At 36.1% G+C, this 25,872-nt stretch overlaps 1 protein-coding gene and 2 long non-coding RNA genes across 3 annotated transcripts in view; 2 read left to right on the top strand and 1 right to left on the bottom strand.

Moving 5' to 3' along the window:
- The window catches only part of LOC124275443 (exportin-2-like), a 41,715-nt gene extending 40,009 nt beyond the window's left edge, over nt 1-1,706 (top strand). The window contains 1 exon segment of the mRNA XM_046711008.1: nt 964-1,706. Coding sequence (XP_046566964.1) covers nt 964-1,053 — 90 coding nt within the window. The 3' untranslated portion in view covers nt 1,054-1,706.
- Nucleotides 1,707-5,215: 3,509 nt separating this feature from the next.
- Nucleotides 5,216-7,642, bottom strand: LOC124275441. Its single transcript, XR_006898290.1, has 2 exons — nt 7,485-7,642; nt 5,216-5,331 (listed from the first exon to the last, which is right to left on the bottom strand). It is a non-coding gene; the product is annotated as an uncharacterized LOC124275441 (long non-coding RNA).
- A 51-nt stretch (nt 7,643-7,693) lies between these two features.
- Nucleotides 7,694-25,872, top strand: part of LOC124275442 — a 33,839-nt gene continuing 15,660 nt past the window's right edge. The window contains exon 1 of the long non-coding RNA XR_006898291.1: nt 7,694-8,441. This is a non-coding gene — a long non-coding RNA (uncharacterized LOC124275442). The remainder of the gene's footprint in view (nt 8,442-25,872) is intronic.

Below are 25,872 nucleotides of genomic sequence, written 5' to 3'. Positions count from 1 at the left end.
GGCATGACTCCTCTTTCATTAGCTTCATTAGGTTGGCATCTCTGTCACAGCTATAAGAAAGGTTTCTGTCCACCTTAACTGTGCAAAGATTTAATGTGGGTCAAGTAATCAAGTATTATTTAAGCTTTATTTGTAGGTGACTAAACCAGAAGTCCAGATAGTGACATGAGACAGAGTATGACTTGTGTTTTTCCTTTCAGAATGTTAAAGGTCATTGAAGCTGTATTCTTTGGACTCTGTTTCAAGGTTGTCTTACAGTGGTCATGTCTTCTCAACCCAAAATGATGTAGTGAAACTAAAAGTGCATATGACCATCATATTGACATACTCGGAGGCTTTAGACTTTCTGTCTTAAGAGTCCCAAACGGAAGGGTGTCAAACTTTCTTCTTCAGGCAGGCAGAGGAATTGAGCTGTCTAGATATACTGATGTTACCAAGGTTCATAGAGCCTTGAAATGGCCTCAACTCTTCAGCCCTTCTTGAAATGCTTTACTTCCAGTTCCAAAATTTATAGCCCTTGAAAATCATCAAAATATCTTAAAATGCCCTCAACTTGTACAGATTCATAAAAGTATTGAAATGCATGGCTGACTTGATTTATTTTAATTATTGATGTAAAAACAGATCTTGTTAGAAACATTTGTAATTTTCAAATTGCTTTCCTTAAGACTAATGGTGGATTTAAAAACAATTTTGCTAGGCTAAGTACCCAAATAAAAATGTCTTGAATGTAAGCATTCCCTGTATGAACCTGTCTATCTTCAATATCCTATCGAGGCAGTGTGGTAGCCTAGAGGTTAAAGCGTTTTCTCGTCATGCCGAAGACTCGGGTTCGATTCCCCACAAGGTTACAATTTGTGAAGCCCATTTCTGGTGTCACCCATCATGATGTTGCTGAAATATTGCTAAAAGCAGTGTAAAACCATACTCACTCACTCACACAATGTCCTATCACTGTTACAGATATCCAACATGATCAGCAGTGGTCTCCAGCCTGAAGCCCAGAACTTTCTTCAGCAGTACCTCCAGGCTGCCGGAGTGTCACTAGCCTAAGCTGTACGTCTTTCATGGAACCACAGACTGTGTCAGCTTCAGAATCACTCTCACTATTACAGGGGATGTTGTGTTTAACGAGGGGCTCTTTCCTGGTAGATGTCGACAGGCATCGTCTTTCACCACTGAATATCAAACTAACCGTACAGGTATTTCCTGTCAGCAAATGTGTGTATGGTTTCTTGTTGACTTATTGAGCACTGGAGCTCTCACCCATCAGTGGATACAGATATGGTCAGTTTCACTTCAGTTTAATCCACAACGCTTGAGAGACATCAGGAGCTCTGTGCAAAGTAGCATTAGCCATACTGATGGACTTCATGCTGATATCAACTCTGGATATACGATGAAGGTTCCAAGAAGTTGAACTTGTTTGCTGGTGCATGGATATTGTCATGACAGAAATTGTGGGAAATCTGTTTCATTTTGTGAACATTAAAACGGCTTCACATTTACAAAGATAAAGAACTTTGACAAAACTGTGACGGACACTGTGAATGTGTTGGCATTGTAGAACATTATATGAAATGAGTGCATATATCTCAGTTCCATAGATCTTGTGAAGGTGTCAAGTCTGTCACGGAGTGTGCTATACTATGAAGTGCTTGTACATTTCCTGATATATTTGTAAATAAATTACATGCCCATTGTAACTTTGTTTCTTGTTGATACTGACAGATGTGGAAATTAGAAAGACGTTCACTTAGAGCAGATCAAATCATATACTGAACTGCAAAAGAAATGCAAGTCTGGCTTTTTGTCAAGTTTTTGAATAGAAGACAACCCAAATTATGTCTAATCATTTATTCTATAGAAAACACTGTCAATGTAACAGCTAAAAGTTGCTGTTGACATTGAATTGCAATAAGTTCAAATTGATCACAGTCCGTCAAATGGAGATACCCCGAACGCGAAAAGTGACAATCTCTTTAGTAGCGCATATATCCACCTTGAGCTTGCACAAAGGCCGTGCAACATGGCTGCTGTTACTGTTGCTGCTTGAGTTCGGTTCCTTAGATGAGTGACCCGGATGAACCGATCTTGTGCATGAGTTGTCACTCGTTGCCATCCGGTACGGGGACGATCAGCAGCAACCCGCTTTGCTGATGACGTTGAGCAAGTCGTGTAATGGTGGTAAGATAACAGCCCAATTGTCTAGCTACAGCGGTTGCAGTGCTACCTCCGTGTATCTTTCCAATGGCCATTCCCCTCTGCTCAGTCGTTAGTCTAGGCATCATTTGTGTGGCCAGTACACCTCCTAGCGTCAATACTGAACTGTTTTTTGACACTAACCTTTATAAAGGATACCTCTGAGGGAAATGCATGCTTTTCATCCATAACCATCGATGCACATGCTAAAATTATGGTTTTGCTGCACTGTTGGTCTGTTTCAGGAATGTTTCGTATCGACGTCAAATTGCATGACATCATCTCATCTTGGATCATTACGTCACTTTACCATGAACGTTCCATAAACATGAACGCTTTACCTTCATGAGATTTCATTTTTTCGAAACTTGCGTTTCTTTTGCTGTTCAGTATAGTTCTGCATGTCCAGTTATGAATACACTATGCCATTTAGAAAGTGGTCAAATGTAACATTATATTAGGGATTACACATTCTTACAAATTCTAGTACTTTCGTATGGTTGAGTCCCACCCGTGAATTGAAATCTCAATCCGAGTTAAGCACCTAATCTCCAGCACAGTTATGGATCTCACCCACTGTTTCCACAAAATGGAACTCTAGATCCCTTATACATTTTATTTTGATGACACTTTCTCTTAAAAGTACAGATTCTAATACTTTTAATATTGAGTCCCAGCCATGATTCGGAACCCTCACTACAGAGAAGACCATTTTATGGAAAAGGGGTGTAATCAGTGTAGGAAAGATAGCCCGTCCCAACGTCCGAGACGGGTGAATTTTGTGGAGGACGGGTTAAAAATAAATCTAGTCCGTCCTCATGTCAGGTCAGTTTTAGCAAACCAATGACATATATATAATGATAATAACCTTTTTGAATATTTTTATGTTTTATTTATATTTGGAGGACAGGCTAGATTTTGGCAGGACTGGTAAAAAAATTTGACCAGCCAGTCCTGTGGACAGGCTAGATTTTCTACATCTTTCCTACACTGGTGTAATCCCAAATAAAACAGATGTTGCATGTCCAGTTATTTGAAGAAAGTATGTATATTTCATGCATTCATATTTAGAGGTCCAGACAGAGTTTGTCTATGTGGAAATCAATATATATTTTCTATAACATCACTCAATCCTAAAATAAATATCAATAGAAGTTACTGTGTTAGAGAATGAGTGGCAGCACTTGAAGGAACAGCTGTGAAAATACAGGATGAGGCAAAGTGAACACTTCTTGGAAATGATGTCACAAATGATGAACACCCATGGTACAAGAACCTTTAGTTGTCAAGTGAGTGGTAATATTTTAAAATTCCTTTAAGGCTAGTGTTCAAACCTTTACACAAATGGGGTGTGTGGCCACATTGCCTTACATTTCCATAGCAAGAAGTCCACAAGTGGAGCAAAAGTTTTATTCAAGATTTCATATTTCACCTTCTTCTCAGACAGGCAGTGAAAATGACCCCATCCCCACTCCCCTGTCCCCATGCGTTGCAGGGTTTGGGTTGTACAATTATTTGATGCTGACATCAATATGCTGGCGATTTTTGGAAAATAAGTAAAATTTGAAATTTTATGTGCTAATCAAATGAATCTGTCTTTAACCATCAAAATAAATAGCGAAATGGTTGTTGGTAATTTACTGTGAGGCATGTTTATTCTAGTAGTAAATTGCAAGGTTAACCTTTGACATTGTCAGGAAAATAAAAAATATTGAGAATATCTTCTATCACTACCACCTCATCACTCATTCACAGTATAAAACCTTAATAGGTGGTTCATTGAGTGGGTGAGTTTAGTTTTACGCTGCACTCAGCAATATTCCAGCAATATTTCGACGGTCTGTAAGGTGGTTCATTGACGTAACATCAGGCTATTTTTCAAGGCATTCCAAATGAATGCTCAGCACAATCCTGACAAGTCCTGCGTCAACCACATATTTATCTGTTCATTTATCCTTCTTTAACTGTTGCATAGAAAAACAACACAATCCTAAGGCAAAGATGGTTTAATAGACTAACACATCTTCACACAAAAGAAACAGATTTACATATTATTATATACAATAAATCCTGTCCGAACAAAGTGTGACATCAAATGAAATGATGTTGCGAGTATGCCCTCCATCTTGATACTATCCGTAACTTGTAGATCCAATTTCGTTTGCATATTCAGGAATGACTGGATGATGTCCGATGAGACATGATTGACAACCGATGTGTTGATTTCAGGATCTGAAAAAAAATGTCACCAAAAGTCATAAAACACATTCTTAGACTGGAAACATTCATAGCAACAATGATAATTAAATGTACTACTCAAAACAAGTAAGGACTACCTGATTGGTTCATATTAATATTGCAATGAATCTTGCTCTGACATATAACTAACTGATTTTTAGTAGTATATTTGGATTTAGACATCAACATTGTTAGTGATCGAGTATGGTTTTACACAGCATTTATACAATATTCCTGCAATATCACAACTAGGAACACCAGCAATGGGATTCACACATTGTACTCATCAACATTGTTTTAAAAGAGATAATCAGTAATGTGTGCTAATTACAAACCGCAGCTGGTTTGGGGTTGGGGATTTCACCACTTAGCACATCCTGCTTCCCCATAATTGTACGACTGAATACTGTCTGAAAGACTCTTCTCCTTTTCGAGAGCGGAAGGTCGCGGGTTCGATCCCCGGGCTGTGTCATGTCAAAAGACGTTAAAATATGGTACTTATTGGTCCCTGCCTAGCCCTCGGCATTAATGGGTACAAGGACTGGTCGGCTCGGAGTCAGTATAATGTGTCTGAGTGGGGTATTCATGCTTCACTGCAGCATGGTATTTCAGTGGGCTAGCACTATAAAAACAGCTTCAATCTGGGCTAGCACAAGCAGCCGCACATACACACACATGCACGTCATCATATGAGCGAAATATTCTCAAGCACGACGTTAAACCCAATTTCACCTCACCTCACCTCTTCTCCTTTTCCAACTTACCTCATGTTTTAACTACTCTGATTTCTTTGTGTTGTTGACCGACACATAGTGATACAGAACCACTAGGAGGAACAGAGACACTCCTAGGGCATTGGCAAAGATGGCCAGCTGGACGTCAGTAATCATCCTGCAGAAGAATTCAACAATTTATTATTTTGTATTTGTTGTCTGGGGTTGACACCATTGGCCAATCATGCAGATGCTCATTTTGAACTGATGCCAGTATCTCTGGATATTTGGTAATCATATTAGCAGAGTACTAGGAGTAGTGGATTTACCTATCCCTGTTGATATGTTTTGTTTGCTCATGTAGTTTAGCATTTTGACTTAGTTAATTGGGAGAAACAACTTGTGTGAGTCAGTTGGTTTTAACACCCCTTTTAACAATATTAAAGTTACATCATTGTGCACAGCTTGCAGTGAAACAGGGCTTCTTTGATCGGCATTGTAGAAGTTGAGATGAGAATGAGGACATTTTTTATGGATACAGAACTTCTTTATTCTGTATAGAGAAATAGATTCTCATGTTGTTGTCAAGCAAGTGACACTGTATGTCCATAAAAAGTGTCCTCATTCTTCAGTGATACAGGGGGTTTAGCACTTTTGTGAAACCCTCCAGCACACAAAGGGTGCTGATAAAAGCGGAAACATGACTGGGGCAACGATCAGAGGTTTGCATGTGCCCAAGTGACAAAACTCTGGACAGTGAATTGTGATGCCTTAGATAACAGGACTCACTGGCATGGTTTGGTACGGGAATAAACACACCAACACTAACACTTCCAAGGTTCAGTAAAGTGAGAGAGTGAGTGAGTTTAGTTTTACGCCGCACTCAGCAATATTCCAGCTATATGGCGGCGGTCTGTAAATAATCGAGTCTGGACCAGACAATCTAGTGATCAACAGCATGAGCATCGATCTACACAATTGGGAACCGATGACATGTGTCAACCAAGTCAGCGAGCCAGACCACCCGATCCCGTTAGTCGCCTCTTACGACAAGCATAGTCGCCTTTTGTGGCAAGCCTGGGTTGCTGAAGACCTATTCTACCCCGGATCTTCACGGGGTCGGTTCAGTAAAGAATTTGCTTGGCAAATGTAACTTGTAATTACCTGAGAACTGAAAGAAAATCCTGAATCTGAATCCCTAATTATTTTATGGTCAATGAAAGTGAAGGAAAAGGCAACATGGTCTGCTTATTTTGTTTTTGTGAGAGATGAGTGAGTGAGTTGGGTTTTACGCTACTTTTAACAATAATCCAGCAATATCACTGCGGGGGACACCAGAAATGGGCTTCACACATTTGTGTGAGATGAAACATCACCTCACCTCACCAAACCCACTGCAACAACAATCATGTTGAATGAAATTGGTTTTAACACAACTATTTTATATTTCAGATATATATTAGAGTCAAAAGCTCTGATCCAATGGGCATTTGCCATGTGGTTCACTTGTCCAATGATATCACAATAATGTACTCCAAACAATACACTCTATTTAACTGTGCCCACTGAGCTGTTAATACAAATGTAAAGACAACAGGTCTGGTGTTCTGTAGAAAGTTAACAGTGCTGTTTGCACAAACCATATATACAGATCCAATGCATGTGGAAATCAAGTAGCTTGTTAAGACAGAATAGTATGTTATCCTGATGAAGATTTGTTCTAATACAGAGTACTGTCTCTCATCCTTGATTTAGTTACATGGTGTGAGACCCTGGGACGGCATATAGTGTCAATGTGGTGAATGATAACCCAGCTCTGCAGGTTTCACTTCAAGTAGAGGATCCACCCTGAAATATCACTTCAAAATGGGAACTCTGTTTAGTGGTTACCATATTGACTTTCCATTTAAAGAAAACATGCATGTCCCTTAATTTCATTCTTGGTTCAGGGGCTACTAGTTGAATCACAAAACAGCACACAGACCAAATATAATCTTATGAAATTCACCTTTTAATGGTGAATGTGAAACTTTTGAAATAGTCTGGGACACTTTCTTATCCTCGTGGCAAGTACACGTCGGCTATGACATTGACGACAACTTAAACAATTTTAAGTTTACTTTTATTTTCTGCATGCTTAAAACTGAACTATAATCGGTCCATTGAAAATTATTATATACACGTTTAATTAGTACTAAACTATTGCTTACATTACATTTATGCCGGTGCAGTAGAAACAAGGATGCTGCCCATTCGTTTGATTTCGTTCAGCATGTCTAAGCAATTAATGCAGTTTACTTCTGTTAACTGTTTGCACGACATATACTGTACCTGTTTGTAAATTTGATGGTTCCTAAACTTGATTATTTAGACGAAATACACAAGCAGGTGTGATTATACACAACGGCAAATCCCTGATGCAGACGTGTCGCACTTTAACTTCCCGTAATGTCAGGGGTTATTTCCGTTTATAGCACAGCCAATCAAAACGTTCTGTTAACTTGAAGTGACCTAGTCGTGGGAGGACAAAGGAATGGCGGGAGAGAGTTGTGTGTCTATATTTGGAGTTCCCTTTGTTCACCTTACTACGACTTTACTACTAGATTCCTGTCAATCACCGTGGCCTTGCACGTGGGACACTCCACGCATGGACTACAGGTAAACGTGATTAGATTTCCTCTCAGGTGCTAATTATCACAGTTTGAGGAACCTTTTCACCTAAGGAGTGGATCTTTCAAAGGATTTCATTGAAGTATTGGATTTTACCTTATTTCAAGAGGAACCATGTTTTTGGACACTGTTCGATTTGGAGTTTGTTTACTTGAAAGAGTGTTGTTTGCTTTCATAATTAGCATAAATACACACCAGGTATGCTCTAAGTATCAAAAAGGGATCGGTTAAAACTTTTCAAAAAGTTTTACAATGAAATGTACGCAGTTTCAGTGATGAAGCCCAAGAAAAGTTTTCACTTCCGGGTGTTGATGGGCGTTTCAGTGATGTATCGGAATTTGTGCCATATTATGTGATCAAGTGAGTTAATGTGACGTAATGTTTTACTTCCGTGGATATATATGTGTATTCAAGCCTTCTTAACTCAAGAAACGAACTTAATACGGATTACATATTGACAAGGGATGCCCTGTCAATTACGCATGCAGCGCCAACGCACGTGCTGCGCGCGCTTGACAATGACCATTGTTTACAACAGCAGACGACAAAATGGAGCAACATGTGCATAATAACGCCTCTGGATTACCGGTATAATTAGGAGGATATTCGCATTTTCTGGTAAGTATATCAACTTCATAGAACACATGCATTTATCAGGACGGCCAGTCGATTCACATGTCCTTGTATGGGGTATATTGCAACCTTTTTTCACAACGATTAGGCATTATTGTACATGGCGAAGGCACCGCCCATTGTCTTCGTTCCGCCTGATCCAGAATAATATATGCAATATTATCTTTAACTCAAGTTTAATCTAATTCTTATGAATGGGAATTAATTCTGATGGTTGTCGAATATATGTTTATGGTCCGGTTTCTTGAAAATGTGCTGTGAATATCGATTTAATTGTTTTCTTTCTCAGTTTCTATGAATGGAAACAAAAAAGTCGCGTGTGCTTTGGGCGGGAAACTTGTTTTTTGTCTGGGAATTTTGGCTCCGAATGAAACAAAGCTCTTTGTGGAAATGACAGTGAGTGCATTTAATTGAGATATGTGTGTGTGATATATTGGGAAGTAAAATAAGATTATTTTATCTTTAACAGTGCATTTAATATAATGCAAGAAAATAATGTATTAAACAAAGGAATCGCAGGTGTATAGATTACATAATACAAGCAGTCTGGATTCTTTCAAGATAATTGTAAGAACTTGCATTTGTGTGAAATATAAATAGTTTACAGATAAAATAAGGAAAATATGTTGTCATAACTTCTTTTGGTGTTCCTCCATTTTCTTACAATGTTGCAAAGAACAAAGATGAGAATATTTATTCTGTTGGTTAGTAATATAGCTTTTTTACAGAAGAATATTATTTAGTATGTATACAGTTCGAAGGGAAAAATATTAATATTAATTATGTTAATGATTTGGACATTTAGAATAGAGAACATGAGGAAGGGAAAGTGTAAGATTATATATGTTCCCATTGCAGATTGATGGTAAAGTTTGTAAAGTTAGATCCTACTGAGAACACCATGCAGTGACACTCACAGATGATCTTTAGTGATGTGTCATTTTTTGTCCGTGATTCTTTGAAAATTTAACTGTATACAAGAGAACCTCTCTCTATAAGTGTCTATATTTCAAAGTAAAATTATGTGTTAAGAATATCATTTTGTATTGTTCATATTACCAAGCAGTACAGAGTACACTTTAACATATCTACACTCTATATCTTTGTCAGTTGGCAGAATTTGATTAAAAATTATAGACAGGTGATGGGTCAATTTATCTGGACCAATTACATTGTGAAGTATGAGATATTTCTCAATGCATAAAAGATAACTGCCATATAAGTGTATTTCCTTTTTGGTATGTATGCATTCTTTGTGACAGAGACACTTAAAACCCTTACATTATTCAATATACATAATTCATATAGTACCAATTTACTGAGTGTTAACAATCCAGGTAGTCTCCACGTGTGTGCAATTACTCTTTAAGTGCAAGGGACATTTACAACCCTTGTATTTTACAACTCATTGCATAAATCACTAATGAACTAATACACAACCCCTATCAGTTGCTAATGCCTCTTACCTGTAGGTAGCAATTAATGACAAGTGGTGTATAACAAGCAGTATACAACCTCAAGGGGAAGTGTATTGAATATCCCCTTGTTATCTCTGCTACAATAGGTAACACTGTTGCTACTCACCTGAAAGGTTCTTCAACCCTTGGAATGCAGTAATAGGCAGACAGCCCTCACCCTTCCCCAGTAATTACAATGTAACAGTACCCTGTGTTCCTGCAATACAGAACAAACAATGTGATGTGCTGTTGCTTGTGTTCATTGAAGCCTAGATGATATACAAGTTTCTGACCTTTTATGCTGGGCATTATTTATTCATGACACATTTAGTTAGCCATCTCTTCTACATGAAAGCATTGCTTGTCAGAAGTAGATCAGTGGAATCATTGTATTATGTTAGGAATACTGTAGGTGTATCAACATATTATGAACGTGTCAAAGATGGGAGACCTCTTAGCAACAACAAAGACCAGGGCTGTGGTTAGCAGAGAAGCTCTTTCTTGGCCTTTGACATCCAAACATAGGGCTTAAGATCCCTCAAGTTGATATCACATCAGTTGCCATCCCCTGTGCTTTGTACCTTCGCTGGAAGTTTTTATCGTGTACATTTTTATTACAATTTTTCAGTATTGACCAATTATGTAATGATAAAGTTAGGGTGTGGGTTAATGCATTTATTATGTCTATGAAGAAAGTCTAATCACTAAATTTCTTGAACAAAATATATAAGTGTTTAGGCTTCCTTTGCTTATCCCACATACGTATAGACTCAATAATGATCACAGTTAATTTAATTTTAACAAAAACACTAAATAATATTCCTGTGAATAGTTAATCTTTTTGAAATTTCTGGAATGAAAATTGTAATCTTCACTTAAGTCTTACTGTTAAATCATTTGTTGAATATATGATTTAAGTATTACAGTAATATATATAATGCTGACAATGGAACATTATTGCCTCTCATAAAAAACACAACAGCAAAAATAACGAACAGTGTTTACATTTGTGTTCAACTAACATTTTGTATGTTACCTTTCTGATAAAAGAATGAAGGAAAATAAAATAGATTTCATCTTGATCTTGATCTATAGCTTTTAACTCCACTTACCCTTGCAAAAGAACCATGCTTGATGGTTTCAAGTACTTTCAACAAAAATGTCAATGAATTTTGTTGAAATTGTAATCATGGATTCATCAATGGTTTCTGTTAGAACAGAACATGGAATTAGTACATATGGTATATTTGTACTCTTAAATATGCTGGAAAAACAATTGTATAATAGAGAAACCATTCAATACCATGTCAGCATGAACTCAATAAAGGTTACAAATGAAGCTGCTATCATTATACTTCAGTTGTAATTTGAATTTTATAGCATGTTATTGTTACAACACAATTTTGTACCAGCGAGTCAGTTTTCATACCTTTTCTCATATCTGTATGTCATGCAAAGTTTGCACATTAATTTCTTAGATCTTGCACTCCGGAATGAGAAAGGACAACAGAGAAGCAGTTAACAAATTAATTGATATGTTTATACACAGGAGAAAAATATGTATTTTATATATTTGCATCTTATTACTATCAAAGCATATTAAGGAATGTTCTATTAAGGGGAAATCCAAACTGTATTTCTAAACTTCTTTAAGTGGCATTGTTTAGAAGATGGAGAGTAATATACAGATAAACTTTATGAATAAACAACTTCTTTATTCGGTAGGTGCGTCACTTTAATACAGATTCTTGTATCGTGATAAAGCAAGTATGAACCTGTATCGAAACGTCGCCTATACCGAATAAAGAAGTTGTTTATCCATAAAGTTTGTCTGTACATGTATTTCTAAAGAAAAACAAAATTTATGAAAATGGATAAGCTGTGAAAATCTGTGATTCATGTGAACACTTTAAGAATTGTGGCTTTTCTAATATTTCATTGCTGCAAAATTATATCATTTTCACAGATAAAATCAGTACTACAGACAGTTATATTTAGTCCGACCTTAAGTCCCGGTATACTCTGAGATAATAGAGTACTTGTTTGTTTATTTATTTTAGTCTCATAATATATATACACATTGTTTAAGCAGCTAAGGTAAATTTCCTTTAATGGATATTTCTAATCTACTAATTGGAAGGATTACAATCATCAAAGCTTGTCAAATTTATATTTTGTTTTGTATTTATATACAAGCTAATAGAAATTTGGTATAATTATTTGATGTCTACCTCCTTTGTAACACAGTTACAACGTGTTATTTATCATCTTAATGAGAGTTTTCACATTTATAGCATGACTTTCACAACGATCAACTTCAGATTGTAATGGTTTGTTGTATTTTAAACCTTTGTGATGAACAACATATTTATCGTGTACACTCTGAACATGCTGAGTGAGTGAGTGAGTTATTATTTAACGTCACATCGGCAATATTTCAGCCATATCGTGACGAGAACATGTGACATTGAAATGGAATAGATGTATATTTTAAAAACTACGAAGGACAGTAAAACAACTAGAATATCACAATTACAACTAAAACTAGTGTGGAAACTTAAAACTAATATTGGACTATTTGGACAAGACAATATAAAAACTGGCTATAGATCGCCAACAACTGAAGGTAGATCACCAAACTAGGGATCATGGGGACTTACAGTACTTTTGCTACCTGCATGGACCCTAGTTGGATTTATATCACCCCTTCAGCCGTGGCAATTGAAGTAAAATTTAGCCAAAATTAAAATGACAAGAATACTATATTTAAAACAGCTGGTAATGTTTAAATTTCCTTTGAATGTTTCGGGACTCTGAACATGCTGAATAGAGATTAGTTCGGATTACTTTATTTCTGTAATTAGGCCACCGACTTATATTACAAATACAAAAAGTGAGTGAACTGACGAGAGATTGTAAAACATTAATTCCTTGCTTGCATACTGAGAGTATCACACAATTTAATCCATCCTGAAGGTGATTCTATAACCTTTTCACGATATTTAGGATATTATACAACATTTATGAAAACAGCTTTGTATATATAGAAGCATTTTTAGAACATCCTAAATATGCCCGTACCTGATATACCTGAATACCATTTAACTCATTATTGGTAAAAATAATGGAAGTGAGAACATTTGGTTGTCTCATTTAATATTTAGTATCATGCATGTACGAATGTTTTCCGTATTGTGTAAGGAATGACAAAGCTTGTGCTTTAAATCAAGAAAAAATCATTCATCCTGAAATGTGAAGTGTAATAATAGACTCAGATATATTGCTGTGTGTTGCTCTAAAAAAGTGTAACAAACTTGAATTCTCTCCTTTATTTTTATTAGGAAATATACAAATGATATTTTGCACAATTTATTTCTTGTAAATACTTTGTATGTCCATGTAAATATAAAATTTATATTTATGCCCAGTTGTGAATGGCAGTAAATTTGAGGTGAACCTGTTAGAAATAGATATCATTATCATGTATCTTTGTATAAAAACCAAGAGAAATATTTTAAATATTCTGAAAACGGAAACATAAGATATAACAAATCTTTATTTCAACAGGATTGTCGCCGTTTGTTTACAGTGACTAGGATTCTGCTTGTATTTTGTATTTCCCCTAAATTTGCATTTGGTTAACTCCATACTAAATGGTATGTACAGTGTTAAGAGAAGACAGTTCGAATGATCTGATTGCATACCAAGAACAATAATCAACACATGATTAATCCAAATTGTTATAAACCTTTCATGCCAATGATAAGATCAGCTTTTTGTTTAATTGATGAAATACAAACAGAGAAAAGAACCATATTATATTGGTTTGGTCTTGTATTGTTAATGTTGTGTATTTCCTGATAGAATTATACCCTGATACAATTAAATATGTCTTATTCTGCAGGTTGTCTAACCCAAATTGTGAAGTCCAAAATATATGGGTACTAACTGCACAAGAAGAAATGTACAAATACTGAAAAGATCCAACTTAATAATATTGTCAGGTATTTTCTAGGTGAAAGATAAGATCATATTAAGAAATTGTAAGTACACAGAGTACTTTTTGAAGATTTATACCTTAATATGATAGTTTGTTTATCTAAAACTGCATGTTATCAAACCTAAATTGTGACGTCCAAAATATATGAGTACTGCTTGCTCAAGAAGAAAAGATCACAACTTACTATCACAACTGTCCAAAAATGTTTACACAAAAAGTAGCTTGTTAATGACATGGGTATCAAAATGAGGACAGCATAGGTAAAGTCATCCATTAGTTTTACATACTACTTGCTTGACAACAACATTAGAATCTATGTCGAAACGTCGCCTATTCAGAATAAAGAAGTTGTATATGCATAAAAATAGTCCTCATTCTTCTTGAAGAGGAACACTTTTTATGGATAGACAACTTCTTTGCTGCAGTAGTAGTTGCGACGTTTCGGTGTAGATCCTAACACCGTAATCAAGCAAATGATGTTAGGATCTACACCAAAACGTCGCAACTACTACTGCAAGAAAGACGTTGTCTATCCATTAAAAGTGTTCCACTTCATCATACCAGCTTGTAAATGCCACTTAAGGAACTCATTCTTCTTTGTTAGCTTTACATAGTTTTTAAAAGTGTTTAGCTAACAAAAGTTAAGAAGATATTTTTAATATGAAAAGCCAGATATGAAAAGTAGATTTAGGTATTGTTGTCTTTTAGGCATTTAGAGTTGTTATAGTTGGTATTGTTGTTTTTATTTAAGTTCATTGTGTAAAGAGTTTAAGATGCCATATTCATTTGTTAAGATGTCTTGAAAATGTTTTGATGTAGTCATCACCAAGAAGCTGAATAGTTCATCAAAAATAGAGAAATCGTATTATTTGAATTACCCTATGTAAACATACTTTATGCATATGTCTACATTGTAAAAAGTATGATGATTATAAAAAGCTGAATGACAAACCATACGATTGTGGTTTGTGAAAGAGTAGAGTAGAGGATAAATAAATAAAGCTGGCTATGAAATTCTACTCTTACACCTCAGTCTGAGTAAGAGTCACTGAATATGTTGTAGTCGGTCCATGGTATTCAACACACAAAACATTCAATATTACTTTTTATCTGTAATCTGTTCATTCAGATATTATCATGACTGATATCATGATTGTCATCAAACAATCCAAGAATGACAATATGTTAGTTGTTCAGGTTTTGTTTCATTGTAATATTAAACATAAAAAGTCAGTTAATGAAAGGACAAAACTTGGCATTAAGTGTAACAGCACACAAGAAAGAAAGAAACCTGTTTTAGTTTAAGTTCAATCAAACAGACATCCGGAACTTACAGAGGGGAAATATTGTGGTGATTGGTAACATCGATATGTTGTTAGTGGTGATTTGGGAGAACAAATGTTTGTTACTTAATGACTTCTATTTATAAACAATACCCCACAAACTAAAGGGAAAAGTCATAATGTTTATGTTCTTGATTAAAATATCAACAGTACCATTTCAGGGTTCGAAATACCCCATATATTAGTGTGCCATGGCACGGTAAATATTGAAATGGCACGGATAAAAGATGTTCTCGGTGCCCTTTCGACACTCCTAATTTTATTTAGAGACATAACTCACATTTAGTCATTTAATCCCCCAAACAATTATTTTTTTCCAAATTGAATAATACCATACATATCTGAATGCTCATAAACCCATTTCTTTATTTAACAATAAATTTCAAATGATCATCATCATTGTTATTTATTCTAAAAACATGTGGGCATACTCAGTTTCTGAAAGGCACACCTAAAATATTTGTCTGGTGCCCTAAGGCACACTTAGAAAAAATAGTATTTCTATCCCTGCATTTGGATAAATAGCCACAAACCAAATGATTTCCAGTATAATGTGATCTCTTGCACAGGTAATTCTTAACCAGTTTAGCAATTTACTGTCGTCTTACATGCATATCTTTTACTACTTCAGAGACAAAACTGAGGGGATTTGTTATAATGAGATTGGTTAAACACCCATTTGGTCTGTATTTCAGATATTGTCCACTTATTGTGAAGCCCATGAATACAGGAATAATAGAAGAATGACGAGAGTAAATGCAAAAATTTAAACCTCAAATCACATAATTGGTCCAGCCAATGTACAGGCACATTAGATAACTGGGCAGCCAATGTGTCCCAACTGCAGTAGGATATATCATGTGATAACCTTCTGTGGAAAGATCAAGGAACTTTGAAAGGGTTCATTCATTGTGTAAATTCTTCATGCAGTTTGTTGCATGATACATTGTTGAACAGTGTCATGAAAACCACATTTCAACTCACCTTTTAGCACAAAGCTTACCTTTGTTAGCTCATAAAGGGGCTGGGGATTAGGGTGAGGTGTTGGGTTTCACATTTTATAGCTTGAGTAAACCATGGATTTCTATTGGTCTGCTTCTCATTGTCTTCCTACTTTGTCATTATTTGTCTGGGGTGATTATTAGTACTTCTTACCACCTGCCTTGGTGGTCAACTGGATAGAGCATCAGCCCGTAAAGCACAAGGTAGAGGTTATATCCTTGTCGTATCAAAAGACATTAAAAGATGATATATATTTTTATCCTGCCTGAAGGGGGATATAAGTACAAGGGGCGTCTGTATACAGTGACTGTCTGTGTTGGATATTCATGTTAAACTGTGGCATGGTATCTCAGCAATAGTGAAGACAGCCCCACACACATTTCCAGTAATCTTGAATTCAACGTCAAACCCTTACCTATTTATTACCTAAGAAGGAACCTAGATTGAGGGTTAGATAACATGCCCTAAAATGTGGTCTGGTCAGAATAATTCAATATATTATGCCACAAAGTGAACTTGACCACTCAGAGAGAAGAATAACTGACCCTATAAGAGCCAATATACCATCTGTAAATATTCAAGATGGTTGTTACTTGTTAAATACGAGACCGTATATCATCAGTAACCATCATCGTAGATTTTCCATCACTCATATTTCACATATTCGATGCCTCTCTGAATAAACTAAACACTAAAGACACCATAACTAGTAATATTTCCTTCTTCATTCCAAAAATTACATATATAATGTACACAAAGTGAACTGTTCCATACAAGAAAATATGGCATTCTGTTCACAGAACTGTACAAAACCTGACATGATATAACTTACTTTGGCTCTATTCTTGTTAATAATGTACACATGTTCAGCAACATATGCCAGCTCATTTATAACTGCTATCATTACACACCATTTTGTCTGTCACTATAGGGTGTAAAATCATCATAAGTGACAATTATAGCATGTGAGTTGTAGACATGATGGTTCTCAGGTTGAGATGTCAGGAATTCACATGCGCTCCAGCAGCTTGCTCAAAAGTATTTTATGACTGCTTCAATGATTCTTGGCACCAGGCAGACTTTGTGTTGGCAGTTGGGGGTTCATGGGTGCCTCACATGTTCGATACTGTGTGCCCTTGGCAGGTAAACTGGAAAATGTTCTGTTCAAAAGTGACGTTTTTTCATGAATTCAGTGGTCGATTAACACTGTACTTATTAACATTATACTGCACTAATGTAAAACCAAGTATTAAAGACTCTTCTATATAATGGAGTAATTATTTGTGCCATACAAGTCACAAGTCTACAGAGGCCTAACTTTAATAATCACTGGTGTTGGGAATCGGAAACCAAATCCACTATCGATTATCAGAGGACTTGTTGTGAACGATTATCGATTATAATCGAAATATATCATTTTTAATGTAATCACCAATTTTAAGGGTTTTTCCCCAGGTTTTTTTCTAATTAATGTTTTTCTCTAATTAATACTGCCATGCAATGAAATGCACACATGCAAGTAAGACACTGGAATTGTAATTAAACAATAAAAGTGGTTCAAATTTTACCATATTCGTGAATATTCATCAAATTAAATGGTTAGTATACTTAATCCAAGGGTGTTATACAAAAACAACAAAATTCCGATTTATCAACAATATTTTTTTTACAATTGATAATCATTTTTTATCCTTCTTCGATCGATTTTCGATGTTTTTCGATCATCAGAACAACACTAATAATCACTACATCAGTATACAACAACATGAATTGAAACAGTTGTCTTTCCCATTTGGCAATATCTGCTACAGAGTTGTGACTGATTGGTCTCTAAGCAAACCCAGGAAAAACTGTAGAGTTGACATTTACAAGGCATGTTTGATTTTTTTGTATCTTATATTTCACTCATGGGAGACTTTTATAGCCTATTTAATTTTATCATCCTGTTTGTAAAATGTGTGGTCTAAGAGCTGTAAAGTCTCATTGAGCGAAGATGTTTATCGAAGAACTGTCTGAATCTTGACTAAGATCTTGAAGCTTCTAAACTAAGAAAAAGTTTTGATTGTAATTTTAGTCAAACAAAATCCAAGAATGTTCCCCAAGTTGAAGAAACACTTTTGATGATATGAAGTTTACAAGATTGGTTATGGGTAGGGTTTGTTCCAAGAGGGGGGAAAAGTGGTGACAATTGCAGGTTCAATGTTCTATTACCGTAGGTTGGTATATAATCATTTACATCCAGTAATAATGCAGGTGTAATCATTAAGTCTTGTGTTTTACCTGTCTAATAATGTCTGACATTTTTGGTTACCAGCTATACATGAACATATAGTCATTTTGGAAATTCTGGTTGCTGGCAGTCATGGGAAATTTTTATTCCTGTATTGTAAAAGTTATGATTGCTGTCAAATGTAAATTGCTTTTACACATTACATACCTGAGTTATAGAAAAAGAAGTAGCTGCTTGGTAATACATTTGAACTTATTTTATTATATCTGTCAGACTAAAGACTAGAAGTATTTCTTAAAAACTAATTTACAGGTTACACAGATACATTTGGAAAACAGAAATAGAAGTAAAAAGGCATATTAACAGGTTTGATGAAATATTTCTTGAGTTAATGAACCTGTACCAGTTCCATAAAAAGTTTAAGTTTTTTAATCCTAAGCTGTTATTTTTTATAATTATTCGAATGCTTCACAAAAGCTTCATACTACTTTCTCAGCTAAGGTAAACCTGTTTGTTGGTCCTACAGAACGTGTATAAAACATCAGTTTGAAACATTTTCACTTCAAGTCATGTTCCACCAATGAATGTCATTAAAGATTAGCAAACTCTGATTGGAGACATCACTTATGTAAACTATTTTCAACTTTCCATTTGCGTGGGTCATTAGTCATCTTTAGAGGTAACTGGACTTATTTCTTGTTAAATGAACGTTCAGGCCTTCCCTCAAATAACTAAATCCACAATTTAGATACATAACAGTTTGACTTTGCAGGTAATGTGGATGGGTGGAAAAAATTAAAGAAACATGTCAACATCATTTGCAGCAGCATGAGCCTGCTAACATTTGACAACTGTGGTGTAAGGGAGGTAACTCCTTTAGTCTTGTTGATGCGATGCATGATTTTAAGGGTTCACTATTGTAATTTATCACACTCAAACCTTATAAATATATCAAAAAGTCATTCTCAAATGTTATCTATGTGTAGTAGTATATGTACTGTTGTATTTTGATGCCTTTAGCAACTGTTCTACACAACCACACAGAAATGTACTTACAAAGTCAATGGGTGTAGGATGAAGCATACATAAAATATACCCAAGTGCAACCATTCTGGCTTTGTGACAGACACAAAGACACAAAGTCTCTGCCCAATCATATTCCTGTTATTTTTTAAATTGTTTGTGTGCAAATATGTTACAGTGCTGATCTTTCATTTGAAAAAAATATGAAACTATACTTAATTCTTTAAACAGGATATATTTCCTTCTGATATATTTTCCAGCTTGGTAAAAGCAGGCAGGTTCTTCCTGGAAAATATTTACCAAACCAAGTGCAGAAATTTTGTAATACAAAGTGTTCCAGTTCGTCAGAACTTTGAAGTTAAGAGGTCAATTTTGAACAATATGCTAGTTTATTTTTTCTCAATTTCTCAGCCAAAAGTCACTTAGTTTGGAATCCTAGATAAATCCCTGATGTGTTTAAGCATTTTTCTGTAAATAAAATTCACAATTTTATTGAGGAGATTTAGTAGCTAAAAAGAGTAAAAACATTTTCAAAACTGTGTAAAGGGATTTGAACTCATGCTTCAGCTGTTAATGCATCAGGCAGTGAAAGCAAATGGAATATGATGAGTTATCTCCCTTTGACTGATCACATCATTCTCAAATCTTCTATCATTATGAAAAACATTGCTGAAGTCTGCCATGGTTACATTTTCATTCAAGTCTTTATTGGCTTTGGTTTTACCATATTCTCAAGGTGAACTTATGAATTTACAAGAATGTTAATGAAGACAACAGCTCCGAATTTTGGATAATCAGTTTTGACTTGACATTAACTGTTTCTTGCCTAAAATGAATAATATCTGATTTAGATTTCCATAATATATTCTTTTCAAAGTCTATGACTACTTTTGGTTTATTAGTGCAAATCCCCGGAGCTCAGGAAATAATCAAATCCAAATTACTTATCAAATTGTAAACAGACTGCATTGTCACTGTGTCAATAATGCAAGATGTAACCGTGATAAAAATTGCATTCAAATAATGCAAGATGTAACAGCTCTAAGATTGCATTGAATTCAATCAATACATCTACATGACATCAAACTTTCTATTTTTCTATGGTGATATGATTTCACATCTGTGATCCTATTAATCAATAGCAACAACAATGGGTTGACCTCCTCTCTTTCTGAGTGACTCCAGCTGCCCAGGAGATGACTACGAACAGCCCAGATAGAATTTATCTCCAATTATAACACATTTGCCTGAGGCACATCGTAGTTCAAAGACTCCTCCTATTCTGCTGTCCGAGGAGATAATCAACACGCTCGGATTATCCTTCCTCCATCTGTGACTCAATGCAGTCTCTGTGGCGTTATTGATAAAACCCTTAACCAAAACTGTATTTGTTTACGCACATTGATTTGCTAAATCAAAACCCTGCTCGTCTGTTTGTCCGATAAAGCATGCATCTCTTCACTGTTGACAGGACTGTGAAAGGAAAATAAAATGATGGTTCCACATTTAAGGATTTTCATCTTAAGAGATTAGTACTCTCTGAAGATGTTAGTAAATTAATTCTGACATGACATGTTTTAAACTCTTGATAGTGCATTATGAGTCTGTCAGCCCAAGTGGGAAATATCACAGCTAGACTTAACTGTGAGAATCTGCCATAGCTAATGCAATGTAATGCATGAATGCAGCTCCCTTCTTGCATCCTAGTTCGAGTAATTACGTTACTGTCTGTAACTTTGATAGCACTGAGATCACTGATTGCATAATTACATCATTACTTGAGTGACAGCGTGTATTTGAGCCATACATCAATACTAACAACCTTAATGCTTGGGTGTTCACTCCTTTTGCAGCTTTGTTAAATATTACATCCAGAGATTAAAGAACGCTTTTGTTTGATTTTCATAAAAATTAAATCTTATTATCATTGGGGCACTAAGAACCTTTTCCAGGATGCAGCTGTTGTCAAAACTAATTCTCATTTAGTTTATTGATGTTCAAATGAAGCAGTTCAAATTGAAATCAGTGCAGATATTTCTTGAAATATAAAATAGACGATGAAAATGTCACATCCTAAGTTGCATCCAAGTAATAGGTAGTTTTACCCTGTAAAAAAATCTTAAAGTTTATTGACCCTTCTATGCCTCAAGGACTTACAGACCACATGGGTCAATATTTAAAAAATTGTTTTGGTAAAGCTAAGTACTCCTTAGGGTGTATAGGCTTTAAGTAGAACCAAAGTAAACCTCTTGTACTACTGACCAGGATCTTGTATTAATATAATATTCACAGTTTTGAATTGCCAATAAATAAAAGTTAAGCTGTTGTTCTCATGGCTAGGCTCTCTTATACTGTAGACCTACTCCAATAGTGCAAGTGTGTGTACCAGACATGTTGTATAATTGCAGTTATCACTGCACAGGCAGTGCCCCATATCAAGCCCTCCAGCACACGCCTGCAGACCACCTCATCAGCGCTGTGGGACATGTGCTCTCAGCTCCCAAGCTGTTAGCTGCTGATAATGTAGTTAGGACTACAAGCACTCTCAGTAGTAGAGCTCTGCCTATTGACAGTAAAGAATTCTCCTTATGTGTATTGGTTGTGGTCAAGTTGTTCCTGTTTCGCTGGTAAACACTATATGTAGTTCCTTCATATTGAGAGTGCATGAGGTTTTATGGGATATTAGATGAGTTGTGCACTCTCAGTATACATGGCCTTTAGAAGATGAATCCCCTTTTCACTCTGGTAACGATCCATGTCAGCACTAAACCCTAGCTTGTTTACCAAAGATATTAATGTCAAAGGACTGCATTACTATCATCTTACTTCACAAATTAAGCATACATACTGCGATACCACTAAAATAGTATTTAGGCAGCATTAATACCAAATTCACTCACTCACCTAATGACAAGAATGCATCCTCGTTTGTTAGTATTTTTTATTGCAAATTACGTTATAGAGTGTATTCTGCTGGGGTAAGCCCAGTTGTCCGCAATATAGTTTTGTGTGTCAGTAGAGTTGTGTGCCTTAGTCTTGTAGTATACTTGGTTGTAAGCCTTAGTCTTGTGGTATACTTGGTTGAAAGCCTTAATCTAGTGGAATATGTCAGTTATAAGCCTTAGTCTTGTGGTATACATAAGTTGTAAGCCTTAGTCTTGTGGCACATGTCAATTGCAAGCGTTAGTCTTGTGGCACACGTCAGTTGCAAGCCTTAGTCTTGTGGTATACATCAGTTGCAAGTGTTAGTCTTGTGGTATACATCAGTTGCAAGTGTTAGTCTTGTGGCACACGTCAGTTGCAAGCCTTAGTCTTGTGGTATACATCAGTTGCAAGCGTTAGTCTTGTGGCACACGTCAGTTATAAGCCTTAGTCTTGTGGTATACATCAGTTGCAAGTGTTAGTCTTGTGGCACACGTCAGTTGTAAGACCTTAGTCTTGTGGCACACGTCAGTTGCAATCGTTAGTCTTGTCGCACACGTCAGTTGCAAGCGTTAGTCTTGTGGTATACGTCAGTTATAAGCCTTAGTCTTGTGGTATACATCAGTTGCAAGTGTTAGTCTTGTGGCACACGTCAGTTGTAAGACCTTAGTCTTGTGGCACACGTCAGTTGCAAGCGTTAGTCTTGTCGCACACGTCAGTTGCAAGCGTTAGTCTTGTGGTATACGTCGGTTGCAAGCGTTAGTCTTGTGGCACATGTCAGTTGTAAGCCTTAGTCTTGTGGCACATGTCAGTTGCAAGCGTTAGTCTTGTGGCACATGTCAGTTGCAAGCATTAGTCTTGTGGTATATGTCAGTTGCAAGCATTAGGCTTGTGGCACTTGTCAGTTGTAAGCCTTAGTTTTGTGGTATAAGTCAGTTGCAAGCATTAGTCTTGTGGTATAAGTCAGTTGCAAGAATTAGTCTTGTGGTATAAGTCAGTTGCAAGCATTAGTCTTGTGGTATAAGTCAGTTGCAAGCATTAGTCTTGTGGTATATGTCAGTTGCAAGCAGGAATCTTGTGGTATATGTTAGTTATTATGTTACTCATATCAGTTAGAGTAGAGTAGTTTTATGGTATAAGTATGTCATAACTGTTGGATTTGTGGTATAAGTCAAGTATAAATTGTAGTTTTTGGTGCTCATCTCATTAGCCTACCTAAACGCATAATGGGATTCATTGTTTTATGCATTAAGTGCATTTTGTCATAGTATTGGATTATATATATAAGTATGTAACTCAGTCTGATATGTTTACAACATTTCATATTAAAATATATCATGCAACATTTTTTCTAACTTTAAACCTGATACACATGGGTGATATTGCTGGTTTCAAGTTTTCTGTTTAGCTAAAAATCAGATGGCTGCAGTACCCACAGAACTCATATGGTATCTGATTACAGGAACTTTGGATCATAATATTCCATGATGGTGCAATTCATGAAGAGGAAAGTTTCACATTAAATATTAAGTTGCACTTTATCAATGTATGTAATATCTTATCATCTTGTATTTCACAATCAGAAGAGACTGTTAAATAGTTCACATTCTCTTCCGATACACTCAAGTATCTCAAGGGGATTGAACTCTCTTCCTATTTGGCTGTCTAATATATGTCAAAGGACTAGTCTTTTCCTAATTTGTTCCAGGCATCAAACTGGAAAGTTTTCAACATATCTAGTTACATGCTGGTTTGTTTTTCTCATTGTCAGCTGTTATGTGAGCACTTTCTAAAGGAGAAAAAACTGTCTTTTGAGACATCTCCACTGCCATTTTTATTTAAAAACCCAAGTTGTAAATTAATGACTATTTTTGTACAATTCTCAAGTAAACTGCTTCTCAAAATGTTTTGAAGGAGCACACAATGAAATCTACGTGCATGGTCTATTACTTGTTAATGTTAAAAGCCAACAATGATATTTCAAAAGTCATTACTACATGATACAGCACAGATCATATGTTCTGTTAGGGGATAGACTGTTATTCTGTAATAACATCCCGACCAGCCCATTCATTAGCAATTTTAATGGTTGATATCTTTTCTTTCATTTCATGTGACATCATAAGCATTACTCAGGTTGTCTAATATATTACCAGTAGTAACTGCCTGATAATGAATGAGCTCACCTGCGTCCCTTGTTTAAACACATACGAGAATGAAAAACGTTTTAATGGAATAAACCCATTAGTTGGGGATAAGCAGTTAAAGTTATATTTCCGCCTCATCCTATAAAAAAATGAGCCTAAAGTAAACCTTGGTATAAATAAAAAGCAATGTTCCTGTGTCTTATCTGTCCAATCAAAGCGTGCATGCTCGCTACATATATGTGAAGTTTGACAGTTTCCGCACAGCCAGGGAGTGGAATGCTACAACATGCTGAAAGATATGTTTGATGTTATATCCACCACCAAAGTCTCAAACTTGTGAATTTCCTTCAAAATTCAAAAGCTGATGAGACCAAGTTTGACAGATGTTTCCCCAGCTTGCTTTGGGTGCCAGATTCTGCCCTGTTTGTATACCAATCTTGTCTGGAGAGGTTTGACCTGTGAACTCTGACCTGCATGGTGACCCCTGACTTCCTGGTTTTCTGTCAGGCACATGTGCTGTGCTGATCATTAATTGGTAACAGATAAGGAGTGTAAGGTAACATGCTCTGTTACATAATTGAACATGGCGATTGTGGCAGTTGAATTCCTTCATCATTTGAGATGGGGTAATGTGTCCAAGGAATGAGCTGGAATCTCATTGTATTCACATAGTAAGGTAGCTTACTGTTGCTATGTACCACTCAAAGAAGATTGAAGGTCTCCCAGTTAAGGCACAACAGATTAGTGAGTAAGTGAGTGAGTTGGGTTTTACTCCACTTTTAGCAATATTCCAGCAATATCACGTCGGGCGAACACCAGAAATGGACTTCACACATTGTACCCATGTGGGGAATCGAACCTGGGCCTTTGGTGTGACGAGCAAACGCTTTAACCACTAGGCTAGCCAACCGCCCCCACATCAGATTAACTGTATTAACATGAAGAATCTGATGTTCATTCATGACAGATTAACTTTGGTAATTTGAACAAAGTGGGTGGTCTTCCATTTCTTTTGCAAAAGTATATTTAAGCTGTTTCATGGTGTGCCATCTTAATGAGGAAAGAAAGCCAAGATTGTAGAGTTTTACTTCTTATTTTGAAGACTGACTGACTGAGTTTGGTTTTACGCCGCTTTTAGCAATATTCCAGCAATATCACGGCGGGGGACACCAGAAATGGGCTTAACACATTGTGCCCATGTGGGGAATCGAACCCGGGTCTTCGGCGTGACGAGCCAACGCTTTAACCACTAGGCTACCCCACCGCCCTTTTATTTTGAAGAAGGAGTGACA

Source organism: Haliotis rubra, unplaced genomic scaffold (genome assembly GCF_003918875.1).
Source record: "Haliotis rubra isolate DU_JTF1 unplaced genomic scaffold, ASM391887v1 Scf2, whole genome shotgun sequence".
Taxonomy (NCBI): domain Eukaryota; kingdom Metazoa; phylum Mollusca; class Gastropoda; order Lepetellida; family Haliotidae; genus Haliotis; species Haliotis rubra.
The sequence above is the reverse complement of the archived record's forward strand: the minus strand, read 5'-3'. Positions and strand labels throughout refer to the sequence as shown.